This window comes from Ostrea edulis, chromosome 6 (genome assembly GCF_947568905.1).
Source record: "Ostrea edulis chromosome 6, xbOstEdul1.1, whole genome shotgun sequence".
Classification (NCBI taxonomy): domain Eukaryota; kingdom Metazoa; phylum Mollusca; class Bivalvia; order Ostreida; family Ostreidae; genus Ostrea; species Ostrea edulis.
Window position 1 is genome coordinate 53,081,046 of NC_079169.1, and position 26,158 is coordinate 53,107,203.

Genomic DNA, 26,158 nt, shown 5'->3' on the forward strand with positions numbered 1-26,158 from the left:
ACATACTATAAGTACACATAATAATAAAGTATAATAACATACTATAAGTACACATAATGAACTATAATGACGTACTATAAGTACACATAATGATAAACTATAATAACATACTATAAGTACACATAATGATAAACTATAATAACGTACTATAAGTACACATAATAATAAACTATAATAACGTACTATAAGTACACATAATAAACTATAATGACGTACTATAAGTACACATAATAATAAAATATAATAACATACTATAAGTACACATAATAATAAACTATAATAATGTACTATAAGTACACATAATAAACTATGATAACGTACTATAAGTACACATAATAAACTATAATGACGTACTATAAGTACACATAATAATAAACTATAATAATGTACTATAAGTACACATAATAATACACTATGATAACGTACTATAAGTACACATAATAAACTATAATAAAGTACTATAAGTACACATAATAATAAACTATAATAACGTACTATAAGTACACATAATAAACTATGATAATGTACTATAAGTACACATAATGATAAAATATAATAACATACTATAAGTACACATAATAATAAACTATAATAACGTACTATAAGTACACATAATAATAAACTATGATAACGTATTATAAGTACACATAATAATAAACTATGATAATGTACTATAAGTACACATAATAAACTATGATAACGTACTATAAGTACACATAATAAACTATAATAACATACTATAAGTACACATAATAAACTATGATAATGTACTATAAGTACACATAATAATAAACTATGATAATGTACTATAAGTACACATAATAATAAACTATAATAACGTACTATAAGTACACATAATAATAAACTATAATAACATACTATAAGTACACATAATAATAAACTATGATAATGTACTATAAGTACACATAATAATAAACTATAATAACATACTATAAGTACACATAATAATAAACTATAATAATGTACTATAAGTACACATAATAAACTATGATAACGTACTATAAGTACACATAATAAACTATAATGACGTACTATAAGTACACATAATAATAAACTATAATAATGTACTATAAGTACACATAATAATACACTATGATAACGTACTATAAGTACACATAATAAACTATAATAAAGTACTATAAGTACACATAATAATAAACTATAATAACGTACTATAAGTACACATAATAAACTATGATAATGTACTATAAGTACACATAATGATAAAATATAATAACATACTATAAGTACACATAATAATAAACTATAATAACATACTATAAGTACACATAATAATAAACTATGATAACGTATTATAAGTACACATAATAATAAACTATGATAATGTACTATAAGTACACATAATAAACTATGATAACGTACTATAAGTACACATAATAAACTATAATAACATACTATAAGTACACATAATAAACTATGATAATGTACTATAAGTACACATAATAATAAACTATGATAATGTACTATAAGTACACATAATAATAAACTATAATAATGTACTATAAGTACACATAATAATAAACTATAATAACATACTGTAAGTACACATAATAAACTATGATAATGTACTATAAGTACACATAATAAACTATGATAATGTACTATAAGTACACATAATAATAAACTATGATAACGTACTATAAGTACACATAATAATAAAGTATAATAACGTACTATAAGTACACATAATGATAAACTATAATAATGTACTATAAGTACACATAATAATAAACTATAATAACATACTATAAGTACACATAATAATAAACTATGATAACATACTATAAGTACACATAATAAACTATGATAATGTACTTTAAGTACACATAATAAACTATAATAACATACTATAAGTACACATAATAATAAACTATGATAACGTATTATAAGTACACATAATAATAAACTATGATAATGTACTATAAGTACACATAATAAACTATGATAACGTACTATAAGTACACATAATAAACTATAATAACATACTATAAGTACACATAATAAACTATGATAATGTACTATAAGTACACATAATAATAAAGTATAATAACGTACTATAAGTACACATAATGATAAACTATAATAACATACTATAAGTACACATAATGATAAACTATGATAACATACTATAAGTACACATAATGATAAACTATGATAACGTACTATAAGTACACATAATAATAAACTATGATAACGTACTATAAGTACACATAATAATAAAGTATAATAATATACTATAAGTACACATAATGATAAACTATAATAACGTACTATAAGTACACATAATAATAAATTATAATAACATACTATAAGTACCCATAATAATACACTATGATAACGTACTATAAGTACACATAATAATAAAGTATAATAATGTACTATAAGTACACATAATAATACACTATAATAACGTACTGTAAGTACACATAATGATACACTATGATAATGCACTATAAGTACACATAATAATAAAGTATAATAATTTACTATAAGTACACATAATAATAAACTATAATAACGTACTATAAGTACACATAATAATAAACTATAAGTACACAATAATAAACTATAATAATGTACTATAAGTACACATAATAAACAACTATAATAACATACTATAAGTACACATAATAATAAACTATAATAAAGTACTATAAGTACACATAATGAACTATAATAACGTACTATAAGTACACATAATAAATTATAATAACATACTATAAGTACACATAATAATAAAGTATAATAATGTACTATAAGTACACATAATGATAAACTATAATGACGTACTATAAGTACACATAATAAACTATGATAACGTACTATAAGTACACATAATGATAAACTATAATAACGTACTATAAGTACACATAATAATAAACTATAATAATGTACTATAAGTACACATAATAAACTATGATAACGTACTATAAGTACACATAATAATAAACTATAATAATGTACTATACATACATACAATAATAAACTATAATAACGTACTATAAGTACACATAATAATAAAGTATAATAATGTACTATAAGTACACATAATGATAAACTATAATAATGTACTATAAGTACACATAATAATAAACTATAATAACGTACTGTAAGTACAAATACAGATAGTTTATTGCCAAATAATGGGCCCCTAGGAGCATAAACATTATAAACATTGTAATTAAGTACAATATGTCTGAACAACAACAAAAGGTACCAAGGGACGATGCATAGGGAACATGTTGTTATTGTATCTATATAATAACACATGATAATAAGATACTGTTATATAGATGTAAATATTGTTATTGTATCTATATAATAACACATGATAATAAGATACTGTTATATAGATATAACTATTGTTATTGTATCTATATAATAACACATGATAATAACATACTGTTATATAGATATAAATATTGTTATTGTATCTATATAATAACACATCATAATAACATACTGTTATATAGATATAACTATTGTTATTGTATCTATATAATAACACATGATAATAAGATACTGTTATATAGATATCACTATTGTTATTGTATCTATATAATAACACATGATAATAACATACTGTTATATAGATATAACTACTGTTATTGTATCTATATCATAACACATGATAATAAGATACTGTTATATAGATATAACTATTGTTATTGTATCTATATAATAACACATGATAATAACATACTGTTATATAGATATCACTATTGTTATTGTATCTATATAATAACACATGATAATAACATACTGTTATATAGATATAACTATTGTTATTGTATCTATATAATAACACATGATAATAACATACTGTTATATAGATATAAATATTGTTATTGTATCTATATAATAACACATGATAATAACATACTGTTATATAGATATAAATATTGTTATTGTATCTATATAATAACACATGATAATTAGATACTGTTATATAGATATCACTATTGTTATTGTATCTATATAATAACACATGATAATAAGATACTGTTATATAGATATCACTATTGTTATTGTATCTATATAATAACACATGATAATAACATACTGTTATATAGATATGAATATTGTTATTGTATCTATATAATAACACATAATAATAATATACTGTTATATAGATGTAAATATTGTTATTGTATCTATATAATAACACATAATAACATACTGTTATATAGATATAACTATTGTTATTGTATCTATATCATAACACATGATAATAACATACTGTTATATAGATGTAAATATTGTTATTGTATCTATATAATAACACATGATAATAACATACTGTTATATAGATATCACTATTGTTATTGTATCTATATAATAACACATGATAATAACATACTGTTATATAGATATCACTATTGTTATTGTATCTATATCATAACACATGATAATAACATACTGTTATATAGATGTAAATATTGTTATTGTATCTATATAATAACACATGATAATAACATACTGTTATATAGATATAACTATTGTTATTGTATCTATATAATAACACATGATAATAACATACTGTTATATAGATATAACTATTGTTATTGTATCTATATAATAACACATGATAATAACATACTGTTATATAGATGTAAATATTGTTATTGTATCTATATAATAACACATGATAATAACATACTGTTATATAGATATCACTATTGTTATTGTATCTATATAATAACACATGATAATAAGATACTGTTATATAGATATAACTATTGTTATTGTATCTATATAATAACACATAATAATAATATACTGTTATATAGATGTAAATATTGTTATTGTATCTATATAATAACACATAATAACATACTGTTATATAGATATAACTATTGTTATTGTATCTATATCATAACACATGATAATAACATACTGTTATATAGATGTAAATATTGTTATTGTATCTATATAATAACACATAATAACATACTGTTATATAGATATAACTATTGTTATTGTATCTATATAATAACACATGATAATAACATACTGTTATATAGATATAACTATTGTTATTGTATCTATATAATAACACATCATAATAACATACTGTTATATAGATATCACTATTGTTATTGTATCTATATCATAACACATGATAATAACATACTGTTATATAGATATAACTATTGTTATTGTATCTATATCATAACACATGATAATAACATACTGTTATATAGATATGAATATTGTTATTGTATCTATATAATAACACATGATAATAACATACTGTTATATAGATATAACTATTGTTATTGTATCTATATAATAACACATGATAATAACATACTGTTATATAGATATCACTATTGTTATTGTATCTATATAATAACACATGATAATAACATACTGTTATATAGATATGAATATTGTTATTGTATCTATATAATAACACATGATAATAACATACTGTTATATAGATATAACTATTGTTATTGTATCTATATAATAACACATGATAATAACATACTGTTATATAGATGTAAATATTGTTATTGTATCTATATAATAACACATGATAATAACATACTGTTATATAGATGTAACTATTGTTATTGTATCTATATCATAACACATGATAATAACATACTGTTATATAGATATAACTATTGTTATTGTATCTATATCATAACACATGATAATAACACTATAATAACATACGAGTACATCCAATGCTCCTTTTAATTATGTTTATGTACTCGGTGAGTCTCTCTTTTTTATAATTCAGGCAAATCGTTGTCTGTGACGTCGCTGAATCTAGCCATATTGAAAGGGAAGCTGTCGTTTGATAAATGTCTTGATCACTTGAATGTCGATGAAACACTTTAACCATGTAACAGTTCATTCTGTGACTGTGAAACAGTTAGACTGTTTAATGATATGTAACAGTTCATTCTGTGACTGTGAAACAGTTGGACTGTTTAATGATATGTAACAGTTCATTCTGTGACTGTGAAACAGTTAGACTGTTTAATGATATGTAACAGTTCATTCTGTGACTGTGAAACAGTTAGACTGTTTAATGATATGTAACGGTTCATTCTGTGACTGTGAAACAGTTAGACTGTTTAATGATATGTAACGGTTCATTCTGTGACTGTGAAACAGTTAGACTGTTTAATGATATGTAACAGTTCATTCTGTGACTGAAACAGTTAGACTGTTTAATGATATGTAACAGTTCATTCTGTGACTGAAACAGTTAGACTGTTTAATGATATGTAACGGTTCATTCTGTGACTGAAACAGTTAGACTGTTTAATGATATGCAAAAACATAAACAAAAGTAGGGAAACCGTAAGAAATGACTGGTTACAATTCATGTAGTAGGTTAGGTAATATAAATGTACAGTTTTTGCTTTTCAATATGAAAGTTGTGAAGTAGATGTCGCCTAGCTAGCCGTCCTTTGTTAATTGTTTGTTGTAACTGACTGCTGACTGGTTTGGCATTTTACAGCAGCCATGTTTATGAGAATGAAGGGCGGTTTTCAGGTGCAGGTGTATATAATCCTCCCAAGCCATCGATAATTACCACAAGTGAAACTAAGAAAAGCAAGTATGTATAGAATGTGCATGTATAAAAAAAAAAAGCACAGATTATGATGCAACCTAATACATGTACATACTATGTTTCATGCAAACTCTTTCCTTGTTTCTTTTAATGCATGTTGAGAAAAAATTTGTGTTATTGCTTTCAACATGCATTCTATTAAATATGGAAGCTGAATGCTGTTTACATGCTCTACTTTGTGATTTGTTTTGAATTTGTTAAAACTGAAGGGTAAGGGCATGGTATGAGCCTCGAGCTATATTATTATCTATACAAACCAAACATGCTCAAAATGGCACCTCTCTACGAGCTTATACACACATTATCAACTCAACTTACGATAGAGTGTCATATAAAAACTTATGGACATTATCAACTCAACTTATGATAGAATGTCATATTAAAACTTAGAGACATTATCAACTCAACTAACGATAGAATGTCATATAAAAACTTATAGACATTATCAACTCAACTAACGATAGAATGTCATATAAAAACTTAAAGACATTATCAACTCAACTTATAATGAATGTCATATTAAAACTTAGAGACATTATCAACTCAACTAACGATAGAATGTCATATAAAAACTTAGAGACATTATCAACTCAATTAACGATAGAATGTCATATAAAAACTTATAGACATTATCAACTCAACTAACGATAGAATGTCATATAAAAACTTATAGACATTATCAACTCAACTAACGATAGAATGTCATATAAAAACTTAAAGACATTATCAACTCAACTAACGATAGAATGTCATATAAAAACTTAGAGACATTATCAACTTATAGAATGTCATTTTAAAAAACTTCTACAGACATTATCAACTGAACTTGGGATAGAATCTCGTACAAAAAAATTTCCTACAGACATTATGAAATATACAATACGTTTTCGTATGAAGCCACCCTTGTTATTCACTTAATTTCTTGATTTCTTTCCTTTAAAGTTTCTCTCCTTGACAAACACCTGTTAATTCTTAGTAATGTTATATAATTTAAACATTTGATGTGGTTAATTGTTCACTAATCAGCTTAGTAAGGAAACACTCAGCTGACCAGTATTGATTTGTAAAGTGGTGGTTTAAGGGTCAGTGATTGTCAACAGGAAATGAAACATCTATTGTGAATAAAACAAAACCAGGACTATGATCTGAAATCTTTTTACCCCAGTTATCTTGCCTAAAGTTCTTAATGACATCAGGACAGCTCTTGTTTTGTATACATCAGGACAGCTATTGTTTTGTATTTTTTGTGGGATTCTGTTATTGAAAAAAAACACCTTGAATTTCATAATGTGTTTTTGTTTTCTGTTGAATGACTGAATGTTTTGGTGGATATGATTTTTATTTTCTTCTTTTGTATATCTATCTTTGATCTGTTTTTTTTTTTTTAATTTTAACTATACTATCAGATAGAATAGTAGCATGTATACTCAACATCTTTCTCTGAGATGATTTTTAACAGTGACTGCTAAATATCTCAGAGTGGCACTTCAGAATGGCTGTCTTCCGATTTACTCTTCATTCATACTTTATATTTAGAAGATTTAATGGATTCTTTTTTTGTTATGCATGTGTCACTAGAGAGGTAGAGAAATTTCACAGTCTGAGTACTTAGAGATTTCCTTTACCTCTCACCAGTCTTATAAAATGGCAGGAGTGAGAATAAGATAAACTTTTTTTTGTTACTCAATCTTTTATGATATATAGTTTGTAAACAGGGTTGTCAGATCAACCATATCTGATTAAAATATTGTTTAAGCTTAGATTTAATGATGACTTCAGTTCTTGTACCATTTTCTGTGTTTTGAAATGTGCTTACAAGGCATATAACTTCATTTTGTTCACACATTTTGTCATAAATTGAAATGATCAATAAACTTGAAATACCATTAAAATTTCTTCATCATGAACCACTTCAGGTATATGAGCATGTAAGAAAAAAATCATGAACAATAAATTTGTCATTATTTTAGGTTAGTGCTTGAATATTTTGATTGACTTGTTGTCTTATCTCATTTGGACATTGATAAATTGTATCCTCAAGCACAGACATCCCACAATGCATCTGTCAAACACAGAATGAACATGGTGCACTCCTACCCACTGATTTGATTAAGAGACATCACCGACATTGCATTATTTATCAATATCCCCTGTCATTTCCTGCTAGTACCATGTTGGGAAATTATTGAGTTACTACCATAGGAATGATTTCTTGATCATAAACTACCTACAACTTCAGACACACAAATTACGTAGTCTCTGATTTACGCAAGTTTTGTTTACTTCAGAAGTTTGTTGTCTAATTTCTTCTAGACTTCATTTGTATATAAACTCCAGAAACTGAAGTTTAACATCTATTTGGATCCAATGAGTTTTCCTTATTTACAAGAAGCATGTTCAGAAAAGTTTATATGCCAAGATCTAGGTACCTGGGTATTTATTGTACACGATTGTAATGGTATAGAACTTTGATGTATAAAAAGTTTTTTCTTTCTTGCAGACAGTGAAGTCTTTTATGTTGTATATTTCAGTTCCCATAAAATTCCATCAGATTCGTTCCGTGAACGGGGGCTGTCCAACAGCATGGATCAGCAGAAACCTCGTCATGACAGCTTCACCAGCAAAAAGTCGGAGTTATATGGCTCCAGCCCGGGACCAGATATCACTCTTATCAAGTAACTACTTTATTATACCCCCCGCAAACGAAGTTTGGGGGGGTATACTGGAATCACTTTGTCCGTCTGTCTGTCCGTCCGTTTGTCCGTAGGCGCAATTTGTCCGAAGTTTATTTCTAATACCGCTGGACATATTTCATTCAAACTTTATGCACATCTTCTATATATTATGTAGTTGTGCATCTCCTATTTTCATTGAAATATTTTAACAGTTATAGAAGTTACGCACATTTTCTTTTCATTTTGGGGGTTGCGCACTTTGTCCAGAGTTTAATTCCAATACCGTTGAACAGATTTGATTCAAACTTTATTCTCATCTTATATATATAATGTAGTTGTGCATCTTTTATTTTCATTGAAATATTTTAACAGTTATGGAAGTTACGGACATTTTCGGGTTTGGCATCCACATACTGTATCTGCAATCTTGTGACTTCTCGGTAAAACATAAAGTGGCTCATGTGTGTTGAATACTTATTTGTCAGATAGTATTTATAATATCAACTATCCCTGGCAATGGGATTCATAGTAAACTGCCTTTATTGCAGCTACTTAGAGTTGTTATACCAGTGGAAAAGATTACAATAATACCAATACTTGAGCTAATGTCATTTATTTACTGACAAAATCAATGACAAAGTAAAGTTGGCATAACATAATGATCTTTAACAAAGTGAATATAAACTAAAGACTAGAAGAGTTGACCAGGGATTTGCAATCGTACAGCCTAAAATGTGCCAAATAGTATTCATTGATTATTAGCTCTTCTGAGCCGAAGGCTCAAAGAGCTAATGCTATGGCCATTTGTGCGGTGTGCGTAAACTTTTTAGAAAAAGGGCTATAACTCAAGAACCCCTTGGCCAATTTTTTTCAAATTTGTTACAGGGTATCATTGGCCCAAGGGCTTTCATACATACTAAATAGAGGGATGTGACCCTTTAACAAGGGGAGATAATCAGGAAAATACAAACAAAAGTAGTGGTTGCTAAAAAAATCTTCTTCTCAAGAACCACTGGGCAGATTATCACCAAACTTACACATAAGGATGAGGATATGTTGTAGATTAAAAATTATTCAAGGCATTACCCTGGGGCAAAGGGCGTGGTCTCAAGGTCACTTCAAAGTTGACCTAAATTTATATTTCCTTAAATCTTTGATATTTTAGTCATTATAAGGACTAGGATCATCAAATTTTGACAGTTGATGCATCTTAGGACCTTGTGTCAAGTTGTCTCAAAAGTAGGTCACGGTGACCTACTTTTTGAATTTTGCAGGTATTTATTTTAAAATTAATTTTGATGCATATCTTGGACACTTTGAAGCCTATGATCATCAAAACTTGTCAGTTGGTGGATCATGGGACCTTGAAATGCGTCAACTGAAAAATAGGTCACCGTGACCTACTTTCTGAATTTTATGGTTTATCATTTCTAGATATATTTTAAGTTGTTATTTCAAATACCGAGAGGTTTAGAATCATCAAATCTTGTAAGTTGATGCATCTTGAGGCCTTGAAACATATTTATAAAAAAGTAGGTCACAGTGACCTACTTTTTGAATTTTGCAGATATTCAAATTTCACATTTTCAATTTTAGATGCATATTTTGGGCACTGTAAAACCTAGGATCATCAAACTTTGTCAGTTGATGGGTCTTCAGTCTTCGATTTGTGTCGACCAAAAAGTAGGTCACCGTGACCTACTTTTGGTATTTGACAGCTAAATTACTATATTTCAGACACTATTTGACCTACAATCATCAAACTTTGTCAGTTGATGCATCTTGAGTCTTCGGGGTGTATCAACCAAAAAGTAGGTCACTGTGACCTACTTTTGGCATTTGACAGTTATATTTATATATTTCAGTCACTAATTGACCTACAATCATCAAACTTTGACAGTTGATGCATCTTGAGTCTACGGAGTGTGTCGACCAAAAAGTAGGTCACCTTGACCTACTTTTGGAATTGGACGGCTATATTTATATATTTCAGATACTATTTGACCTACAGTCATCAAACTTTGTCAGTTGTTGGGTCTTGCATGTTCGAATGGTTTCGACCAAAAAGTAGGTCAACTTGACCTACTTTTGGAATTGGACGGCTATATTTATATATTTCAGATACTATTTGACCTACAGTCATCAAATTTGTCAGTTGATGCGTCTTGCATGTTCAAAGGGTGTCGACCAAAAAGTAGGTCACCTTGACCTACTTTTGGATTTGGACGGCTATATTTATATATTTCAGATACTATTTGACCTACAGTCATCAAACTTTGTCAGTTGATGGGTCTTGCATGTTCGGAGTTCGCTGACCAAAAAGTAGGTCACCATGACCTACGATTGGAATTTGACAGCTATATTTCAATATTCAGATACTAATTGGCTTAAAATCATCAAACTTTGTCAGTTGATATTTCTTGGGTTCTCAAAATGTGTAAACCAAAAAGTAGGTCACATTGACCTACTTTTTTTGAATTCTTAGGATTTAACTAAAGATTTAGAATACTAAGAGGCTAAGAATAGAAATGGTGGGGTTGTACAATTTATCAGAAGAGTGATTCTAGGCCCTTGGGCCTCTTGTATTAAGCATATTTTTAATATTTCATGTACTGCTGTACTGTAGAATATACACTTCTGCATTCACATTGATTGCCCTGTAGATAATGTGAAAATATCCAATGTGCTTGCATTAAATATTTCCCATCATCTTATATGCCCCGCGGGGAGTATTAGTCCCATTAGGACAGTTCTAGTTTTTGTCCTTTGACTATTTTGAAATTCACCCAGAGATATTTTGTTACTTTAGAATTACGTAGATTTGTTGAATTAGCCCAGTTTAATACCGTATAAGCAAAATTTTTAGCAAGGATTTCATTGTGACATTATTATGGAGGGTGTGGAGATCGCTCAAATTGATTATCACTAACATTCTATTCCGTATCATAGGTAATAGTTATCTTTCTTTGAATTATGAAATTGCTAAAATTAGCTCTTCCTGAAGATATCTAGCAAATTTTATGAGAAAATTGCCAAAGTTGTATCTCGCCAAAATTTTCACTTAATATACAATACTTGCCCCAAAATGGCAAAAAACAAACCAGGGTGAAATTTTCAATGCACAGTAGCCAATCAGATGCTCTTGTGTTTTAAAGTAGATGGCCAATCATTGACAATTAATGAACATTTTGGAATATGTGTGTATTGACCCAGTTTTAGGAATGGTGAACAGCTTGATATTTCCTATGTCTAGGAATTAACACTGTAAACCATTGACAAAATTTCAAATATCTTGTGAGATATGTATGATTGTTATACAGATTGACCTGACTGATTGAGATATGTATGATTGTTATACAGATTGACCTGACTGATTGAGATATGTATGATTGTTATACAGATTGACCTGACTGATTGAGATATGTATGATTGTTATACAGATTGACCTGACTGATTGAAATATGTATGATTGTTATACAGATTGGCCTGACTGATTGAGATATGTATGATTGTTATACAGATTGGCCTGCCTGATTGAGATATGTATGATTGTTATACAGATTGACCTGACTGATTGAGATATGTATGATTGTTATACAGATTAACCTGACTGATTGAGATATGTATGATTGTTATACAGATTGGCCTGACTGATTGAGATATGTATGATTGTTATACAGATTGACCTGACTGATTGAGATATGTATGATTGTTATACAGATTGACCTGACTGATTGAGATATGTATGATTGTTATACAGATTGACCTGACTGAGAAATAAATCCTCTGTTTACAGACATTTGGAGGTTCGCAGTCCTAGTTCTGTAGAGAACCCAAACTCATATCTTGTTATGTCGCCCTCCCAGCGGTCCGTGTCACCATTCCGGGACTACCCAGTGGAGAGACCAGGTATGTACACATATCTTACCCCCACTCAGCAGTCAGTGTCTATCACAACCTCACCAGTGGTCAGTGTGTAACAACCTCACTCAGCGGTCAGTGTGTAACATCCTCACCCAGCGGTCAGTGTCTATCACAACCTCACCAGTGGTCAGTGTGTAACATCCTCACTCAGCGGTCAGTGTGTAACATCCTCACCCAGCGTTCAATGTCTATTACAACATCACCCAGTGGTCAGTGTATAACAACCGCACCCTGTGTTCAATGTCTAACAACCTCACCCAGTGGTCAGTGTGTAACAACCTCACCCAGTGGTCAGTGTATAACAACCGCACCCTGTGTTCAATGTCGAACAACCTCACCCAGTGGTCAGTGTGTAACATCCTCACTCAGCGGTCAGCGTGTAACATCCTCACCCTATGTTCAATATCTGACAACCTCACCCAGTGGTCAGTGTGTAACATCCTCACCCTGTGTTCAGTGTCTAATAACCTCACCCAGTGGTCAGTGTGTAACATCCTCACCCTGTGTTCAATGTCTAACAACCTCACCCAGTGGTCAGTGTGTAACAACCTCACCCAGTGGTCAGTGTGTAACAACCTCACCCAGTGGTCAGTGTGTAATATCCTCACCCAGTGGTCAACGTGTAACATCCTCACCCTGTGTTCAATGTCTGACAACCTCACCCAGTGGTCAGTGCGTAACATCCTCACCCAGCGGTCAGTATCTATCACAACATCACCCAGTGGTCAGTGTGTAACATCCTCACCCTTTGTTCAATGTCTAACAACCTCACCTAGTGGTCAGTGTGTAACAACCTCACCCTGTGTTCAATGTCTGACAACCTCACCCAGTGGTCAGTGTGTAACATCCTCACCCTTTGTTCAATGTCTAACAACCTCACCCAGTGGTCAGTGTGTAACATCCTCACCCTGTGTTCAATGTCTAACAACCTCACCCAGTGGTCAGTGTGTAACATCCTCACCCAGCGGTCAGTGTGTAACATCCTCACCCTGTGTTCAATGTCTAACAACCTCACCCAGTGGTCAGTGTGTAACATCCTCACCCAGTGGTCAGTGTGTAACATCCTCACCCTGTGTTCAATGTCTAACAACCTCACCCAGTGGTCAGCGTGTAACATCCTCACCCAGCGGTCAGTGTCTATCACAACATCACCCAGTGGTCAGCGTATAACAACCGCACCCTGTGTTCAATGTCTAACAACCTCACCCAGCAGTCAGTGTGTAACATCCTCACCCAGTGGTCAGTGTGTAACATCCTCACCCTGTTTTCAATATCTAACAACCTCACCCAGCGGTCAGTACTTTTCATCCTCGCCCTGCTGCCGATGTCTAACATCATCACCCTGTGTTCTATATCTAACATCCTCACCCTGTGGTCAATGTCTATCACAACCTCACCCTGTGGTCAATGTCTATCACAACCTCACCCTGTGGTCAATGTCTATCACACCCTCACCCTGTGGTCAATGTCTATCACACCCTCACCCTGTGGTCAATGTCTATCACACCCTCACCCTGTGGTCAATGTCTATCACAACCTCACCCTGTGGTCAGTGTCTATCACACCCTCACCCTGTGGTCAGTGTCTATCACACCCTCACCCTGTGGTCAGTGTCTATCACACCCTCACCCTGTGGTCAGTGTCTATCATCCTCACTATTTGGTCAGTGTCTAACATGTAATACCCAGTGGTCAGTATCCATCAACCTCACACCACTGAGTGAGGTTGTGATAGATGTTGTTTTAAGATGCTGACTGCTGGTTGAGGTTGTTAGACACTAACCGCTGGACATCACCAGTGACCATTCAAGTAATATCAAGTCCAGCAAACAAAGGATTTTCAACATGCATGTATGATATTGAGGATCTAATTTTTCAATGATTATTAATTAAAAGTTTTAAAAAAGGTCGATAGTAAACAATAGGATATCAAGATTAAGCACTGGTCACTCTTAGAATTAAAGAATATACTTTATGTTTGATTCAGACCTCCAAAGTACAGTAAAAGTTGGCTACAGCAAACACGCTTTTAACGAATTCACACTTATAACGAATTCACACTTATAATGAATTCATGCTTATAACGAATTCACACTTATAACGAATTCACACTTATAACGAATTCATGCTTATAATGAATTCATGTTTATAACAAATTCACACTTATAATGATTCATGCTTATAACGAATTCACACTTCTATTAAATTGATTTTTAATCCCTGTAGTTTAGAAACATATTATGAACTAACCGGATTTTAAGAATTACATTTATAATGAATCGAAATTGTTTGTCCCTAGTACTTTACTATAGGAGTGTTTAACTGTAGTAGTTTTAGAGTGAAGTTTCATTAATGGATCTTCATTGGGATAACCAATAGGAGATAAAAAGTTACATATTACCTTGATATCTAGTCAGTATTACCATGACATCTCTTTGCAGGGTCTTCTACCTCAGATCATGAAATAGTGCCCAAGCAGGAGGGCGGGTATATGGACATGAAGCCAGGGACAGTGAGTAACATGGGCACTAACCCCGACCCTGGGTACATAGACATGAGCTTGTCCAGTCCCCATGTAGACAAAGGTGAGGTTGCATTTCTGAGTCCCGTTACAGTAGATCTAGAGATTCTATGAAATTCTTGACTTTGAAAGACAATTTAGAATTATAATTCCTTGATGATAAGAGGACAATTAGAAAGGCTTTTATTCTGTGAATGCTTGTATTTTCTGCAGCGGCTCTGACGCAGACGAATAGTGGTTATATCTCGATGGGAGCAGGGCATACTGGGAGGATAGCGGTCTCAGCCCCTATCCCCATCAGGCAGAACAAAGAGCCAGGCTATATGGAGATGGGCCCCTCCAGTCAACCTCTACCCCAGATTAAGGAGGGAGGAAGTATGATTATATCATGCATATATGTATACTGTTGTTTTATTAATTTTCATGGATATCAGGCTTTATGGTTTTCTCAACAAATACAATCTTGTTCATTTTTTCCTTTTAGTAGATTTTGTGGTCTCCTCATCAAACTTTGTCAGTTGATGCATCTTGAGTCTTCGGAGTGTATCGACCAAAAAGTAGGTCACTGTGACCTACTTTTGGCATTTGACAGTTATATTTATATATTTCAGTCACTAATTGACCTACAATCATCAAACTTTGACAGTTGATGCATCTTGAGTCTACGGAGTGTGTCGACCAAAAAGTAGGTCACCTTGACCTACTTTTGGAATTGGACGGCTATATTTATATATTTCAGATACTATTTGACCTACAGTCATCAAACTTTGTCAGTTGATGGGTCTTGCATGTTCGAAGGGTGTCGACCAAAAAGTAGGTCACCTTGACCTACTTTTGGAATTGGACGGCTATATTTATATAATTCAGATACTATTTGACCTACAGTCATCAAACTTTGTCAGTTGTTGGGTCTTGCATGTTTGAAGGGTGTTGACGAAAAAGTAGGTCACCTTGACCTACTTTTGGAATTGGACGGCTATATTTATATATTTTCAGATACTATTTGACCTACAGTCATCAAACTTTGTCAGTTGATGGGTCTTGCATGTTCGGAGTTCGCTGACCAAAAAGTAGGTCACCATGACCTACGATTGGAATTTGACAGCTATATTTCAATATTCAGATACTAATTGGCTTAAAATCATCAAACTTTGTCAGTTGATATTTCTTGGGTTCTCAAAATGTGTAAACCAAAAAGTAGGTCAAATTGACCTACTTTTTTGAATTCTTAGGATTTAACTAAGGATTTAGAATACTAAGAGGCTAAGAATAGAAATGGTGGGGTTGTACAATTTATCAGAAGAGCGATTCTAGGCCCTTGGGCCTCTTGTTTATTTCTACATTGAAGGAGAATTAGGAAATTTAAAAGAAAAACTGGGATCACAATGCTTGATATTTAAACAAGACCTTTTTGCACTTAATATTTACTCAAGATTTCAATTAAACTTTATTTGTCTGTTAGTGTCAACACAACATAAGCAATACAAAATGATCATTACATAAAATAGATACATGGTCATGTCTTTTAACAATACAGGTTTAATACAAGTACATGTAATGGAAATAAATAATGACCTTTTTGCACTCAATATACGAAAAAATTCACAATATCAAATTTGAGAGTTTAAAAGGACATATTAGGAGCAATGTCAATTTCTAAAATTTAACATAATTTTCAAAATTTAAAATGGAACTAAAAAAAGTGGAGGTTAGAGATCCAATTTTTAAATTATTTGCGAAAATACTGAATTTTTATTCAAAATTTCGAGTAAATTAATTTATAAAGCCTAATCTGTGTTCTGTTTTAAAAAAATACATCAACCAAATTAATAAATTACAACATTTGAACTTTTTCCTAATCTGAACTACATGTTTCATGAATTATAAAACTGAAATACATGTATAGGAGTATGAAAATAGAAGATATATCGGATGAGACAGAAACAGTAATATCATGCAGATTTAGAACTTATTGATTAATCCATCTTTCCGCCACAAAATATAGTCCCTGCCAAACCCTTTCAAAATTTGAACTGACACAAAATTTTTCAACTGGATAGGGTTCAGTAATAGATGTGTAATATGTTTGCACAAATGGGATCAGTATTGAACCAGTAAATGCTTAGTTAAAGCATCCTGTGCAGTTGTGCTCAAAAGCTCAGGAGCTAACTTCCTTATGGGCTTGATGATTTACTTTGTTTATCCCTAATGTATTATATCTGTAAAAAAAAAAAGTTCTTTCTACCATAATGCATTCGATATTAAAAGAGCAAAGTGAAAAACAAAGAATACCCTTTCATCTTTTTTTGTGGAATGAAATTTATCATTACCATTTAGATCAAAACAAAACACTTGCAAGTACATACATACATGTGCATTGTTTTTTTCATAAGTGCAAAATATCACTTTTGAGGACATACTATAAGTAATAGTTATTGTATATTTATTTCGGTGTATCTTGATTTATTTGGATGAAGGGTGGTGACGAGTGCGAAGCACGAGTCTCGGCCCTTTGTCCAAATAAATCGAGATACACCGAAAAGAATATTCAATAACTTACTTGTATCATGACCAATTAAAAATTTAATATCTGTCATGTGACCAATGGTTATTGCATGATCTTTTCAATTACCCCAATGAAAAGTAAAGTTTTTGTCAGGTGATCGCTTGGGTATTTTCCTCTCCCCGCCATGCATGCTCATCGCGCACTTATCGCCCGATAGTTGGTGAGGGCGGATGTGCAGAATGTGTCTGATCACTGAGCACCTCAACTATGATCATTGATGATTTGTAACACGATGTGGGTGTACAGTTTTTATTCAATGATGACCATGAGGATCTTCTCACAAGCATGTGAGGATCACACATTTCGTGAAATTAAACTGGGAGATGATAAAATGGATATCGACAAGGCCGCGAGCCTAGATCTACTGATAGTGAATTCTAATTTGAAATTCATGATGTGTTGAAATTGTCAGGTGGTGTTCAATAGTTTATTTACACAGCATAGTTTTAAAAAATATGCAAATGATGGTTCCGCCCTCTGGTGTATCTCCAGTTATTGTACACTTTTTATAAAAGGAAAAACACCGCAGCCATGATACAATTAACAGAAATTATTGAAACCGATGCATGGGCCACTTTCTTGCGTACCATTTTGAAATCTGCTAATCCAGTAATATGATCCCATTTGTATTGAATTTACTGTATCAAAATAATTTTTGCCAAGAGTATTTTGATTAATATAAGTTTGTCAGGTATGCGAGGTGATTAACAATGGAAAACATGATGATTTATAGGTGGAAATGACTACTTATATAATGTGTGCTTAGGTGGAGAAATCCACTTATATGTTGGTGTTTGTTTAGTTGGAGAAGCCTACTCTATGATATGGTAGGTGTTTTTTAGGTGGGGAATCTTACAATATAATATTGTTGGTGTTTTTTTTAGGTGGAGAAGCCTACTATAATAATATTGTTGTTGGGTTTTAGGTGGAGAAACCTACTATATAATATTTTTATTTTTGAGGTAGAAAAGCTAATTTATAATATTGGTGGTGGGTTTTAGGTGGAGAAACCTACAATGTAATATTATTAGGGTTTTTTTTTTTTAGATGGAGAAGCCTACTATACTTGCTATATGATATTTTTGTTTGGTTTTTTTAGATGGAGAAGCCTACTAGATAATATTGTTGATGTTTTTAGGTGGAGAAGCCTGCTATATAATATTGTTGGTGTATTTTAGGTGGAGAAGCCTACCTGCCGATGACGCCTTCCACACACAGTCCAATCCCAGACACAGACAATCTCCGCCCTGCCAAAATGATCTGCTACCTCTCCGACGACTCCATGTCTGGTGATCTGCCAAAACGATCCTTCTCTGTGGGGTCACGACCCACTGCCAAAACACTGCGTCACCACACTAGTTACGTGGAACCGAAAACCAAGGAAGACACAACAGACAATGGCCGCTGGCAGAGTGCTCCACATCTCATCGCTCAGAAAAAAGCACAAGCCACTCATCAGTACATGAACACTGAATCGTCCTTAGGTTCCAGTCCAATGAGCCAATCTCTTTTCTCAGAGGACTCAATGGTGGAAATGGAGTATAGACCCAGAGCCACAAGTGAAAGTTATAGACCCCGGACCTCTAGTGTGGGCAAAATCTTGTCACAATCCCGTCAGCGCTCTTCAAGCTATGGACAACAATCAAAACTAGCTCAACTTGCTCATGATGTAAGAAGGAAAGTAGGGTCCTTTGAATCTGTTCGTAATCCAGGTATGGATAAACAGTTATTTCACCGTACGTCTAATGATTCTATTGGACATTTGTCTATCTCATCCAAGGCATCGTCTTCTGAATCTCTGCGTCTCTCAAGTAGGAACTCGGAATATGTAGACATGCACTTGGAAAAAAGTAATGACACCGGATATATAGACATGAGTATCGGAACACCTAAAAGTAGAAAGTCTAGTGCCTGCCATTCTAGGAGTTCATCTAACCAAAGCCTTAGTTCTTCACCTGCAGTCATGAACAGTTTTGGAATAAAACAGGACACATCACCAAGCATAAAAATAATCAAATCCAGTGATGGAATTGCTCAAAAATCATCTAGTTTAAATGTGAATTCTCGATCATCCATAGCAAGCCGGAGTCCATGTGGATCAGGAAGGGAATCAGAGGATGAAAGTTATGTTCCATATGCTCCTGGGATTTCTGGAGAAAACCAAGTGCAAGAGACAAGGTCGGGGTCAGTTTCTGATAAGAAAACAAGTATAAGGTCAAATTCACTTTCCTCTGAAAGAAGACCTGGATCTAGATCAGGGTCATTTGGGTCAGATAAAAATCCAGATTCCAGATCTAATTCTTTTGGCACATATACAAGGCCAAGTCCAAGGTCTGGATCATTTAAAGCTGATCAGAAATCTCACAAGGGAACCAGACTTGGCCGGCACAGTCCCAAAACCAGCACAGTGCCCAGTGAGACTCAGAAAAATGTGGACAAAAAGACTGCAAAACAATCAGATGATAATCAGTATATTGATTATGAACCCGGTACTGTAGAAGTAGGAAATAATGCAGAAAATCCACAGGTGGTCAACACAGAATGCAATTCTTCAGTTGTGTCCAAAACAACAGTTGAAAAACCAAGCGTCCAGCTCCCTCAGTATAGTATGTCTACAGACCCCTTGTTTTGCGAGATGCTTTTAGTAAGTCAGAAAGGTAGTGAGAGTGATAAAGCTGGAGAAAATGAATCTGTGAAGACTGCAGAGACAAGCTCAAACAGTCAGCCCAAAGTTAGCCCTTCAGAAAACTCAAACACCCAGCCAAAAATTAACTCTTCAGAAAACTATTCCTATATGGAGTATGCCCCAGAAGACTACAACTCGGTGGAACCCTCTCTAAAAAGTCCCACAGTTGCACGGTCGTACATCAATAAGGAGTCCGAAGACAGGTTAGTGAAGGAAACTGGAGGAAAACAGGAAGCAGGTGTTCATAAATCACAGGGCAGTGTTCCAACAGAGGCAGAAATCAAGTCTAGCAATGAACAGAAGGAGAAGAAACAGAGGAATGATAGCAAGAAAGAAAAGAGTGAGGCAGTGGTGAGGCAGGTGCTCCCTTTGAAGACTGTTTTACTGGACAGTGGGGAGGAAGATGACGGGTATGTGGGCTTGGACTTCGGAGACCAGAAACGGAATTCTGATCTATCGTACCTCTCCAAACCACCAGGCAGGGGAAAACAGGCGGACGATACGTCTCTCTCCAAACCACCAGGCAGGGGAAATCAGGCGAACGGTACGTCTCTCTCCAAACCACCAGGCAGGGGAAATCAGGCGGACGGTACGTCTCTCTCCAAACCACCAGGCAGGGGAAATCAGGCGGACGGTACGTCTCTCTCCAAACCACCAGGCAGGGGAAATCAGGCAGATGGGACATCTCTCTCCAGGCCACCAGGCAGGGGCGAGGGGGAGGGGACGTCAGTGGATGGAGATTTGTACAGTAGGCAGGGCAGTAGAACAGACAGAAGAACGGACAGCAGACCAAGATCTAGCTCAGGGAAAGATGGAGTATGCTGCGATCAGACAGGGAGCACTGGACTCCAGAAAAAGACAAGTGTTAGTTCCCTACAGGAACATGAGAGTGTGTTCAAAGAAAGTAATAAAGAAAATGAGAGAAGCTGTGAATCTTTAAATTTGAAAATACCATTTCCGCTCTCTGTGACATCAAATCAAGAGCTTCAAAAACAAAACAGTATGCCATGTGTGGCAGTGGAATCTGAACAGTGTCGTGATGTCAGACGAGAGGAGGAGTTATTTAATCGTCGTAGCTGTTCTGACCTGGCCAGTGAGTATGAAGAAATGTCCCTTCCAATCGCAGGGGGGAAATCATCATCCAGCCAGCAGCTTTCAGCAATGCCCATGCTTAACTATGCCAAGCTTGACCTTGGATCAAGTGAAGAAATTCCAGTAGAGCAAAAATTCCGCCAGACTCGCCATCCCTCGTCCCCGGACGACAGTGGGCCACCGGTTCAAGGGTATGCGGAAATTGACTTCGAAATGTCAGATAATTTAAAAAATGCACGGAGCAAGGAAAAGCTACCTGTGAAATTTTCCTTAGAGTAAATTGTTTTTGTAAGATATGTATAAAAAAGCTTTAACTACACTGAAAGTCTGAAATTCAGAAGGTGTGTACCAGTGTGGTTAAGAGATCAGCCAGTCTGAATGTTGTCTGTGAAATTGTTGTTCGAAATTTCTCTGTAATATACCAACATCAGTGGGTAGAGATAGAAAGCTTTTCTAACAACCCGAATGGAAAGTGGTCATGCAAACTTATCTAAAAGCAGCTCATCATGTGATACAGGTTGTGTGCTTACTGCATAGAATATTAGAATGTGTATTTGTGTGCTGAAGCATGCTTTGTAACACTTTTATGTGCCGACAGAGTTTATATGTGTTCATCCCTGTCAATTGTTATAAAGGCATTGTTACCTTTTTTTGTGTGCAAGTGATGTAACTTAGGCACAGGTGAATGATGGGGTGAACTAATGCCAGAAAAGGAACTATTGAAGATGTCTTTGCATTATCGTATGTGATAAAAAAAAAATTATGGAGAAAATTTTTATTTTGAGCTTTTAATATTTATGTAAAGTTTAGAGAAATTTATGATTTTAAATTGTTTTATCGGATTTTAAAAGAAGTGGCTGTTGCATTGTAATTACAGGCATTATACAATTATTGGTGGTTGTTACTCGTTTACTTTTCAGCCTTTTATCTGAATCCAGTTCAGTTTTAATGACTTATTGCTGATTCATATTTTTATTATTCATGTAGCCTAGTCATTCTTTTGATAGATTGTATATAACATCAGATGGAAGCAAGAAGATCAAAGTTGCTTTCTGAATCTAATATTGACAACAGTATAACAGATGATAGTAGGTTAGAATTACTAGGGACATTAGGAGAAATCACAATTTTTTTTATTGAAGTTTGGCATTATCTGTTTGCTATCTGTTTATCTGCAAACATTTATACATCATCGTATCCAGAATCAGGGGTCCGATTTCAATTGTACTTGGCAAAAGCTTGTTTGATCAGAAAAAATTCATTGTATGAAAGCTTATGCTTCCAGTGTTTGGGGTGTAGTCCCTTTTAAAAGTTGCCCGAAGGCTTCATTTTGTTGGAAATATTCGTACTTCTTGAAGTTGTGGCTTTGAATGCAAGGATACAGGAGAGATACAGTTACACGTTGGCTATATCTACATTTTTGTCTTTGGTATCTTTATTAATTGCGGTGATAGCCATTTCCTCATGAATATGATGCATTTGTGAACAATGTGCATATGGATCTTGATAAATATAGTACATATGTACATCTATTTTAACGGCTGGGAATTTTGATAAAAATTAAAGTAGAATGTAAATATAAAAAATAACTTGAAATTTAAACCAGGATTATCTCAAAAGTGTTTGCAATAGCTGCCGTTGTTTACTTTTTTGTCCGAGTTTTGGTTGATGATTTGACGTAACTATGGTGGGTAGAGTTTATGCTGTGCTGTGGATCAGTGTATTTAATTCAGATGCTAAAAATCATATATTCAAAAAAGAATTGTCCTAAAACCTGAATAGGCTATCCCTTAATACTAGAAGTTTCAGTGAGCATTGATTCAGCAGCCCAGTCTAAGTTCTTCAGGTTCATATATACCCCTTGTGTTCTTAATGTGTAACATGGACACTGAGTTCAAAAGGCCCAAGAACTTGTGAAGCCTTTTGGATTTGACTGAAATACCTGGATAATAGCTTTATTATGAAAGCCCCTCTCAACTCCATCAGTTTGACCTTGTGTAAAAGTCAAACATTTTGAAATTGTTTTCTTATAGCTTTTTTGAATTTTTATTGTTCAAGAGTTATGGGTTTAAAATAAGAGGGTGGTTTCCCAGAAAGAATGACTTGTATTCAATCCGCCATGCCCCTCAGAAAGACCTTGGGTGAAGGTCGGTTGGTTTAATCCACCCATAGAGCTCTTAATTTTTGGTGACCATTAATAAATGTTATTTTCTGTCACTTTGTGATCAGAGGGTATTGTAATAGGGGAGGGGGAGGGGTTGCCATGGACAGCTAATTTAGATTGGATAATGTTCGTAGTGTCTGGAATCATAAGGTGTCTGTGATTTGTCACTATCCCAGTATTCCATCTCCTGTATGTCAGTTTCTATGTGAAGAAGAGCTTGATACATGTTTTATTATATTTCATTTACTGTGCGTCTCTTATTGAAGTAGTATTATACTGGGGCCTGTACAGCATTATACTGGGGTATGTACAGAGTTATACTGGGGTTGGGGGTAGGGGCAAGGCAGTAGATAGTAGTAACAATGTGAAGTGCCTTACTGCACTGTGAATGTAGAGTTGGAAGCTACATCCATTTGTATTTCATATTATTGGAAAATTTGTTTTACTGCAAATTGAACATGATGTGAATATAGAACTCTTTTGAAAAATTTCCTATATTTAGTAACTATAATGAACAAAGGGAACATTCACAAAAATAGTGCCTCGATGTTAAATCTGACAGGACGAGACTGCAGTAAAGTCTTGCGGAATATAGGTGATTTACGGTATCTTGCATGCCCCCCATACCGCAGCATTACACAATGGTATCTAACATAGCAATGTCTGGATATTACACATCAAGTTCTTCTATTCAGCAGAAGGTCAGTTCATTGATAAATTCTATAAATGAATAATCGGTATATTTAGTAGAATGCCAATAGAAGGTGGTCAAAATCTTAAGCTATTCTGTTGAATGTACCGCGTAACAAGTTATCTTTAACATAGGATAAGTAATTATATCACTTAAGTATTATTGTGTACATGTAGTACTGTAATATCACGAAATATTATGATGTGTAATATCACTAAATATATTATGTGTAATATCACAAAATATTACGATGCACAGTAGACCTGGTTGTAAGGCCTGATCAGCTCTGTTCAATGCTCTGGTGTTTTTGTAATTTTGTGTGTTAAAATCATGCTTTTTTGTACAATGTCTTTTACTGAGATCGTTTACTGAAATAGCTGTTCACTAGTATACAAATTATAATATGTGTATAACATTTTTATCCATGATATGACAAGATGTTGCCATGGTTACTGTTATTTGTTGTCCACTATTTCCATGTTACAGAGTATTCAGATATAAAAACAGATAAATCATAAAACTGAAAACATTGAATTAGTTCATTTCTTTTTAGGTCACCTGAGTCGCTCAGGTGACCCACTGTTATTGGTCTGCAGCTGTCTTCCATCATGGGTTAACAATCAAACATTTTTAAGGTGGTTCATTACACTAAAATTTTATTTGATGGCTTGTTTAAATACGCACCAAACCACAGCAAAATTTGGACTTTAGAATCTCTCATTTGCAAACAAAATGCCTTTTTTTATCATTCTGGAAAAGTTCACAAAAAACCATATAAAACGATCTAGAGCTTGTGAGAGGTGTTTTAACGAGCCATCAAATAAAATTTTGATGTAATGAGCTTCCTTAGTTCTTGAAAACTACCATTCCAATCTATTTCAAATTTGGTACGAAGCATCTTTGAGACAAGGGGACATAGATTGTAAATTCCAGGACTCGTGCACCCCTGGAGCATTAAGGGTAAGGCAAAAATTGACCAATTTTCAAAATTATTCTCTACAATTGTACTGTACATCTGCAAGAAAAGCTAAACACATAATAGTCATGTAGACCAGATATAGTGAGGACTACATGTGAAAACCTGTGAACAACATAACAAAACAGGCGTTGGACTGAAATCCACAGGGATGCAGGAGACGAGGGAGACCAACACACAGCTGGAGAAGAACAAGGCTGAAAGAACTAGATATCATTGGAACCACC

General features: G+C 33.2%; 1 protein-coding gene across 3 annotated transcripts in view; it reads left to right on the top strand.

The window, feature by feature from the left end:
- Window positions 1–25,482, top strand: part of LOC125646739 (insulin receptor substrate 2-A-like) — a 42,347-nt gene extending 16,865 nt beyond the window's left edge. The window contains exons 7-12 of one of the 3 annotated variants that reach the window (XM_056139992.1): window positions 6,524–6,622; window positions 9,169–9,312; window positions 13,109–13,221; window positions 15,677–15,820; window positions 15,970–16,131; window positions 19,501–25,482. In XM_056139992.1, coding sequence (XP_055995967.1) covers window positions 6,524–6,622; window positions 9,169–9,312; window positions 13,109–13,221; window positions 15,677–15,820; window positions 15,970–16,131; window positions 19,501–22,379 — 3,541 coding nt within the window. In that variant the 3' untranslated portion in view covers window positions 22,380–25,482. The remainder of the gene's footprint in view (window positions 1–6,523; window positions 6,623–9,168; window positions 9,313–13,108; window positions 13,222–15,676; window positions 15,821–15,969; window positions 16,132–19,500) is intronic. The other 2 variants (XM_056139993.1, XM_048873255.2) reach the window with 2 other exon arrangements.
- Window positions 25,483–26,158: the final 676 nt, after the last annotated feature.